Consider the following 9,121-nt stretch of genomic DNA (forward strand, 5'->3'; position numbering starts at 1 on the left):
ATGATTAACTTACAAGTAGCATGTGTTGACGTCTGTCAACGATCGCAGACCGTGCATACAACTTGAGGCCAGCGTAGCGGAACGTGCGAGTCATACGCCGGCATACGTCGTGAAATTTCAAGCATGAAAACATTTGAGGACAACCAAAAAGTACTACGTTTAAAGCCAGCGTACAACGACGTATGGCAGTGTTTTTCAGCGTGCTCTCAACGTTATCAAAACTTACCCATAACGTATTCAACGTGTGCCAGCGTTTTAGAAAAAAAATTCAAAAATCGGCATACGTTGGCTAAAACGTCAAGGTGTGACCGGGCCTTAACTAAATTAATGAAAGAAACAAATGAACCGATGAAATTAACCGAAGAAGAAAAATTAGAATTTCGAAAGAACAATATCTATCATATTTGTGAGGAGGAAATTGAGGAGTCTAAAGTTAGGGATCATTGTCATCTTACTAGTAAATATAGAGGTCCCGCTCATTCCTGTTGTAATCTTAATTATAAATTTCCTTCTTTTATTCCAGTCTTTCTTCACAACAGCGCCAACTATGATACACATCTATTTATAAATGAACTTTCAAAAACACCAGGGAATATTTCTGTCATAACAAACACAAGTCACAAGTATATTTCATTTACAAAAATGATATTCACAAAACCTTTAACTTGTATAAGGTTTCTAGATTCTTGCAAGTTTATGGGAACACCACCAGCCGACCGAGCATCAAATCTAAGCTCCACGGGGTCTTTTCGAAATTTTAATTCATTCTTTCCAAAAGAGGAAATTCTAACTAAAGAGGAAATTCAGATTAAAGAGAGAATTCTGATTAAAGAGGGAATTCTTACTGGAGAGGAAATTCAAACAAGGAATGAAATTCAAAGTAAAGAGAAAATTCTTACAAGTAAGGGAATTTATCCTTATGATTATATGGATTCATTTATGAGATTTAAAGAAACACAACTTCATTCAAAAGAAAGTTTCTGCAATAACCTTTATGAAGAAGAGATAAGTGATAAGGAATATAAACACGCACAAGAAATTTGGAAAATATTTAAGATAAAGAACCTTGGAGAATATCATGATTTGTATCTAAAAACAGATGTTTTATTGTAAGCTGATGTGTTTGAAGCTTTTAGATCACTCTGTCATAATAAAAATTGTTATGGATTAGATCCTGCCCACTATTTCACAGCTACTGGTTTAGCTTGGAGTGCAATGTTGAAAATGACAAAACAAGATATAGATTTAATCAGTGACGTAGATATGCTTTTGATGATTGAGAAGTCTAAGAGAGGTGGAATATCACAAGTATGTTCAAAATGATATGCTAAAGCAAATAATAAATATCTTCCAAATTATGATAGTGAAAAAGATAGTAATTATTTGATGTATTTTGATGCTAATAATTTGTATGGATGGGCAATGTCTCAATCTCTTCCTTATGGTAAATTAGAGTGGGTGAAAGAAAAGGATTATGAAAAGGCTTTGATGAATATTGTTATTTCTTCTCAAGAGGAATTGAATGATGAAGAAGAAGGTTATTATTTTGAAGTTGATTTGAGATACCCGAGTAATCTTCATAATTAGCATAAAGACCTTCCTTTTGCATGTGAGAAAGAAACCCCAAAGAAAGAATGGTTAAGGGATTATCATACAAGTTTTAATATGAAAGGCAAATCAACAGAAAAGTTATTAACAACATTCTATGATAAAGAGGGATATGCTTTGCATCAGAGAAGCTTTAAACAGTTTTTGAGAGAAGTATTGAGAGTCGGTAAAATTCATCGAGTTTTAAAATTTAAACAAAGTCCTTGGATGAAAAAGTATATTAAATTCAATACAGATATGAGAACAAATACAAAGGTAAAATTTGAAGGGAAATTCTATAAATTGATGAATCATGCTGTCTTTGGAAAGACAATGGAGAATGTTACAAACAGGCAAAACATTAGATTTGAAACATCTTGGAAAGAAGCTTCGAGATTGATAAATAAACCAAGTTTTAAGAGGGAAGAGGTTTTTTCAGAGAACTTTTCTGCTATTCATATGGAAAAGGAAAGTATTGTAATGGATAAACCAATTTATATTGGAACAGCAGTTCTTGATTTATCAAAGATATTGATGTATGATTATTTGTATAATGGCTTAAAGAAAGAGTATGGTGAGAATGTTTCATTGTTGTATATGGACACTGATAGTTTTATCCTAGATATAAAAACTGATGATGTTTATAAAGATATGAAGAAAAATATTGGAGTATATGATACAAGTAATTTTAGTAAGAAGAGTGAGTTATTTTCCAAAAAGAATGAAAAGGTTATTGGTAAGTTTAAGGATGAGTTGGGTGGAAAAGTAATGAGTGAGTTTATTGGATTGAGAGCAAAGGCATATGCTTATAAGTATGGTGATCAGATTGATAAGAGGTTAAAGGGAATAAAGAAATATGTAATAAAGAAATCAATAACTTTTAGAAATTATTATAATTGTTTGATGAATAAGAAAGAAGAATATCGGAAAATGAATACAATCAGAAGTTATAAACATAAGATATATGGTGAAGAAGTAAATAAAAAGGCATTAGGAGCCTTTGATGATGAGATTTATTTTAGATAATGGAATAGATTGTGTTCCATATGGACATTGTATGATAGAGTGTATAAAATAGATTGTGTTTTAACGATGGGAAGATGGGTTAGAGTTTTTTTCAGGGCTACCGCCGTGTTTTTTCACAATATATAAATGGTCAAACCAAGTATTAATCAAACTAAAGAGTGGAGAAAATCTCAGTCTTGGTATATAAATGGAAAACATAATGAATGTGAAAAATATCAAATAAGTCTTATTGAAAAAATAACTAAAACAAAGGTAAATAAAACAAATAAGCGAATCAATTTAAAAACTAGTAAGTTAGAGGATGTAAAGAAAAAAAAATATCCTTGAATGGACTGAAAACTTTGATGGTTATCAATTGAACAATGAAAAAACTATTTACTATAATCTCAAAATGATATGTGGCTCAGGAGGTGGTCAAACAAGAGCATTAAGAGAAGTTTCTCATTTCGTAATGGCACAAAAGGGGTATCTTAAAAAATATAAAGATTCAAATGTTTTATTTTTAAATATTTAACATGGGGATTATTGTGCAAAGAAAATTAAACGATTGAAGGAATTTGAGAATGAACAAATCTTTATAGGTTCAATGAGTGATATAAACAATATGCATTGGTTATTTGAAAAAGAGTGTCCCTTGGCTTACATGTTTCAGATATTTCTTTAGAATCACCTTTAACAAATCACATTACTACTTTACGACTTGAACAAATCTTGATCTTATTGCATTGGTTATTTTAAAAAAAGTGTCCATTGGTTAAAAGGGGAGACAAACAAATATACCTTGGGATAAAAAGGTGGTTTACTTTTTAGGGGCAAAATATGAATCGCTGAAAATCCCCCATTCATTTACATGGGGAAAAGTGAGCCAGAAGCAGTATATTCATCCTACTGATTCCCACCATGGTGGTTTGCGTTGAAGTGCTCGAGCTGGGATCCCCGTTCCCGTCAAGGACTCTGAGCTCCACAAGTGCGGGTCCGGTGAAACCGAATCTGGTCTTCAGCTCGCCCTTTCCCTCCGAGCTGCAGGCCTCAATAAAGACCACTTTGGGTCCGTTTCTTGTGTGTGTGTGTGTGTGTGTGTGTGTGTGTGTGTGTGTGTGTGTGTGTGTGTGTGTGTGCGTGCGTGCGTGCGTGCGTGCGTGCGTGCGTGCGTGGTGCCAGTCTGATAAGTCGAATTGTTAAGTGCCTTGTACATTATGAATTACATTTCTTATTCGTAATAACTCTGCTCTGTGTCTCCCTCCCGATTAATGTAAAATAAAACCCATGTTAAATGTACCAGCTCATTTTCTGTGCTCTCCCCCATTGGCCTAGCATGGTGCATGTTGCGAATTGGTCGGGCTGTTCGTGCCGTGGATTGTTCATTTGGTCTGGCGCGGCTTTGGTAACTTCCGCTCCGTTACGCTGGATCCGAGTCGGTGATAGCGACTCGATTCGGACAAAGTCGGTCGAGGGTGTGGTTTTCCCCGGTCGTTAGACGACGTGGGTATTTAGGTATATTGAAATTAGGCAATTAACCCTACCCCACGCCGTCGAAATATTGGCGACCACGGTCCGCCAAGGGACCCGTGAACTCTCGGACTTATCCGAGAGTCACGACCTAAATTCCGGGTGTTCGGTGGGAGATGACTCCACTGCTCCACCTAGTGGTCGTTTATCGCCACAGACCCCCGGCGCACAACACTATTACAATGCCAGCACGTCGAAAAGTACGTATGATTAAAATGCAAATACAGAATGTCTATGAAGGATTGACTGTTAAGAACACGAGTACGTCTTTCAAGTGCATACTATAAAAAAAATCTACATCAGTAAAATACATGTATCTTTTAAATACGAACATCCATACATCTGTGAAATATATACGACTGGAAAGTGAATTTATATAAAGGGTCACATGAAAAGGTCTGTCCGCTGTTTGAACATAAAGGTATGTCGTCAATGCATCGTTCACATACCACACAAACTACACTAACACACACAAAACAAGTACTGGCGAGGGTTTGCAATCTCGGATTGCTCTTAATTCTAGTTAGCTCGTCTATGACGGAGTCAGGATGAGCGGTTAACTCCATTACGATGACGTTCAGTCCATCAATGTATTGGTTCACGAGTCAGGAAGTGACCACGATATTCGTTATTGGTGTGTGTCTATCTGTCTGTCTGTCTGTCTGACTGTCTGTCTGTCTGTCCTGAGCATAGCTCCGTGGGTTTTGATCCGATCCTGATAAAATTTGGGTGGGAGGTTTATATTGTTGCGAATTCGCGCCCGCTGGCATGCGAACGGCCACGTGACTCGAATCGCGGCACGTCGCCCACCGGACGGACAATTCTGTCGTGACCCTCTCGGACTAACGCCGGGAGCTAGTCATGGGTGGGCCTTTCGGCCTCACCACGATCGTGCCAATCGGCCACCCGCGTGGGATAGGGTTGTTCGCCAAACTCGACCTACCTAAGTACCCACGCGGATGGTAGACCGGGCGATCGCACCTCGCCGCAGGTCGACGCTTAAGCGGTCCGTTCCGTGCTATCGGGATAACCGAGCGGTGTCATCGTCGGCCTCAACGGTTCCGATTAATTATCGGGCGTATTAAGCCCACTACGAACCCTTTACGTGAAGCAAGATGGAGATTCAAACGAAGGAAAAGACGCAGCGAAACTGGGAACAATTCAACATAATGCACTTTATTTACACGACACACGAAGAGCACACATTTATCAATTTAAAACAAAAACAACAATGCAGAGCTAACCGAATAAGACCGACACAAGGCAACACTTAACAGTTTTACTTCACCAGACTGGCGCCACACACACGTTTACACAGAACCCAAAAGAAATGGAAGTCGCGACTTCCCTGAGCGTGTCGAGTCCCTCTCCGACGTCTGTCGACGTGGTCCCGCCTGGCCGCGACTCCATGCCCTGGCGTGGTAGGCGAGTCCTCTCCGGCGTGCCTCGCGCCTGCACGTGTTGGCCACTCGATGCCACGGACCGAGTGTTCGGCGCTATCCCAGCGCGGATAGAGGGGGGGGAACGTGGATGCCCGAAGTCGGGAGAGGGGAATGGCGGACACTCCTTCCCACCAGCGGGGTCTTGCAACTGCCCCACAAAAGACCCCGCTAGCGGCCACCAGGACGAACGAGCCGGAAGACGAGAGCAACCACGAAGCAAGTATATCCACCGAGCAAGAGCATCCACCAAGCAAGAGCATCTACCAAGCAAGAGCATCTACAAAACTGCTTCGCCCGTCACCAACTTTTATATCCTCGGAGCTCCACCCTGTTGCTCCGCCCCGTTCTTTGCTCCACCCCCCTTCGAGGCGCTTCGAGAAAGGTCTCGAAGAGGGGCGTTCCTCCTCCCTGGCCGCGTCACACCGCGCATCCACCAATCGAGCGCCAGCTGCCCTCCCCTCGCTTCTCTCCCCTCACACCAAGCGTGGAGAAGAATGGTGCGAAAAGCCCACCGAGCGTCCTCGTTGGTTTTTATTTGAAATAAAAGATAGAGAAAGAAAAACGACTGACTCAAAGCGTCGCAGCCCGAATGAATCACATTTATTCCCTCTAAACAACGGGTTTGGGGCTAACTACACATGTACTTAAGAGATATCTCACCTACGGGACCTGAATGGTGGTTTGCGAATTTCCACAGCCGTAACAATATCATGATGTAGTTGTGTTTTCCTGAGAATGGGCGTGCTGCGCCCATTATGGGTGGAGCCACGCCCAAAAAACATGTGTTTTTCGGGGGTAGCCGGTTTCAAGTTACATCTTCTCCAAGGGGGTTTGTCGAATCTGGCAGGGGCTTCGGTATTTGGTGAGCCCAATGGCACCTGCATAGCCCCACGGAGCTCGATTTTTCATTTTCGTCCCAAGGTCAAGGTCACAAGGTCACGAACTTAGAAAATGTCAAAAAAAAAATCAATAAATTGGGCATCGAGCTCCTCGGGTTTTCAACTGTTTCGAATGGAAGTTGGTATGCAAGTAGTGCTCTTCGAGTACTACAACTTTCATCATTTACGTTTTTCCCGATTCCCGCCAGTTTGCCCGTGGCGTCCCCTCGAAGGTCAAAAAATAAAAAAAGGCGAACCGTGTACATTGCTCGTGAACCATCGCCGTCTCCAGACTTGTCCTTCCTTCAGTCATTCAGTCAGTCCGTGGCTCCATTACTATCTTGTTTCGTTTTTACCCTACAAGTCTGAAACGGCTCTGCTGATCGTTTTGAAACTCGCATGATGATTCATGATGTTGATGCACAAAAACTAATGGAGCCACTTTTGTTTGAATTTCCATCCAGGTGATGAGATAATTAGGTAATTAACTCAAAATATAATATATGTTTGTATGTCTATCACATATCTCGAGATTCCGTCATCGATGTTTCCTCATTATTTAATTTTAACCTCTTAATTTAATTTGATCTTAATCCTGATTTAATTCAACCTCTTGATTAAATTTTAACCTTTTAAAGTCATTAATGCCCTCTTTAATTTAAGAAAGGGAAAGAAATGAGAAGGACAAAGAGTTGTGGTGTGTGTGTGGGGGGGAAGAGGAATTGGGGGGGGGGAGGAGATGGTCCTTTTCATCCTTTTTATTCCTTTTACTCTTTTAGTCCTTTAAAAACCCTTTCAACACACTTTGGACCCCTTTCGTTTAGACTCCATAAGACAGTATAGACCCCTTACGACTTAAGACGAAGACAATTTAGAACCTTTAGGAACCCTAAGACTCTTTAAGACACCCAAGACCATTAAAACCCTCTGGAACCCAAAAACCCTCAATAACCCTACGACCTCCCTTCGACCCTTTAGAACCCTAAGACTCCTAAGAACACCAAGACCCCTTGAGACCCTTTAAGATGCCTAAAACCCCCAAGATTCTTTAGGATCCCCAAAACTGCTAAGACCCTCTATATCATCTTGTGCAGCCCGACGACAACCATCCGACATTGAGAGACGAGCATGTGTCCCACTTTAAAAACCAATTTCGAACAGACATAGCAGAATGGCAAGATTTGTCGACAAGCAGTATATCGATGGAAAGGTCCTTCTCATGGTGTTGCATCCAAAATGCGAGTGCAATGTTGAAATCACAGGTTCATGCTTTGCAATGTGGACACACACACTATGCATACACTGTTTGGGAGGATTAGCTGCACTGTCCCAATACTTTTGGTCATTATAGGTATAGTGTATGGTGTATGCACAATGAAGATGGCAACAAGCACACGTGTTATAGTCAAGTTCATTTTCGATGTAAATGTACCGACAAAACGCAAACATCACGACAGCGTTTCCGATGCAGCCAATTATTCCGATGATGAGGACCACAGCACCGATGATGTAGTGGACTTGGGAAGGGACATCAATCATAGGGAACTTGTCCATCGGCGCCTTAGGAAAGAAAACGCACATTTGCGTCAAACTGAGGATTCACAAACAACACCTGCATCATACTCGTCAGTCGTCAACACAGAGGTGATGAATGGAACATGGTCCGTCGTTCATTATTGGCACTCTCATGTTAATATTGATCAAAACATCACTTTCCTTTCCACCAATAGGTTTCCATAGTTACAAGCCAATGTCAGAACTTCACAAGATGGGGAATCCATCCATCCATTGGGAAAATACTCTGTGCAGAGCGTTGGTGCTGCCTAAGCAGTCTCCTTGGATATTGGGCATAATCCTGGACGGGTCGCCACTCCGACACAGGATACCAGCAAGCTGGCACTCATTTTGCCGACCTCGGAAGGATGACAAGCAGAATCAACCCCACCTGATATTAATTCAACAAAGAGTGGGATTTGAACTTGGGATCCTAAGATCCCAAGCCCACCATCCGAAGCATTCTAAGACCCCAAGCCCACCACCCTAACCATTAGGCCAACATGAATCATAGATGGGGAATGACATGCGTTTAAAAGTTATATTACGTTGATTATAAAATAAGCACTCACCACAAAAGTGGAGAAAACCAGATTCCTTTCTGTGCTGTTCACAGAAAGATCTCCATCAACCTGCAAATCTGTGAAAACGCTGCAGGTGACATTGGGGGACCTGCAGGGCACGACGTGCCCGACGCGTGGGGTGGTCATCTTAGTATGGACCAGAGGTCACAACCCAGAGTCCTCGATGTGGTGTTATCTGAGCCACGCCGTAACTCATTGTGCAATGCTCAAGCCGAAGGTAAGCCCAGGTGGTATCGCGATCGATTTGGACACCGCTGGTGGGACGGACTCATCACCGGAAGGTGTATAATATATACCTGTTTCAAGGCAAGCTTTGTGTCACTCGACATGGTGATACGTGCTGCAGTTGCAGGGGTGGATCTGGTATTTTAATGGTGGTTGTCGGGTGGGGCGGGAGAGGGAGGAGGACGGAGGACATCTCGCGCCTGCACACTCACCCTCAACGATCTGTAACATGCCCTTTGCTACTTTGTACGGACATTACTGGGACTGTTCATTACGACGTCTCGAGTCAGGTAAGGAAATAAACTTTAATTGTTCC

General features: G+C 41.7%; 1 protein-coding gene across 1 annotated transcript in view; it reads right to left on the reverse strand.

Annotated features, from left to right (window-relative positions):
- The window catches only part of LOC147026145 (melanopsin-like), a 117,969-nt gene extending 109,190 nt beyond the window's left edge, over window positions 1-8,779 (reverse strand). The window contains exons 1-2 of the mRNA XM_085881265.1: window positions 8,569-8,779; window positions 7,875-8,002 (exon numbers count right to left, since the gene is read on the reverse strand). Coding sequence (XP_085737391.1) covers window positions 7,875-8,002; window positions 8,569-8,706 — 266 coding nt within the window. The 5' untranslated portion in view covers window positions 8,707-8,779. The remainder of the gene's footprint in view (window positions 1-7,874; window positions 8,003-8,568) is intronic.
- Window positions 8,780-9,121: the final 342 nt, after the last annotated feature.

Source organism: Eptatretus burgeri, chromosome 5 (genome assembly GCF_056783735.1).
Source record: "Eptatretus burgeri isolate ZD-2024b chromosome 5, Ebu_testis_v1, whole genome shotgun sequence".
Classification (NCBI taxonomy): Eukaryota; Metazoa; Chordata; class Myxini; order Myxiniformes; family Myxinidae; genus Eptatretus; species Eptatretus burgeri.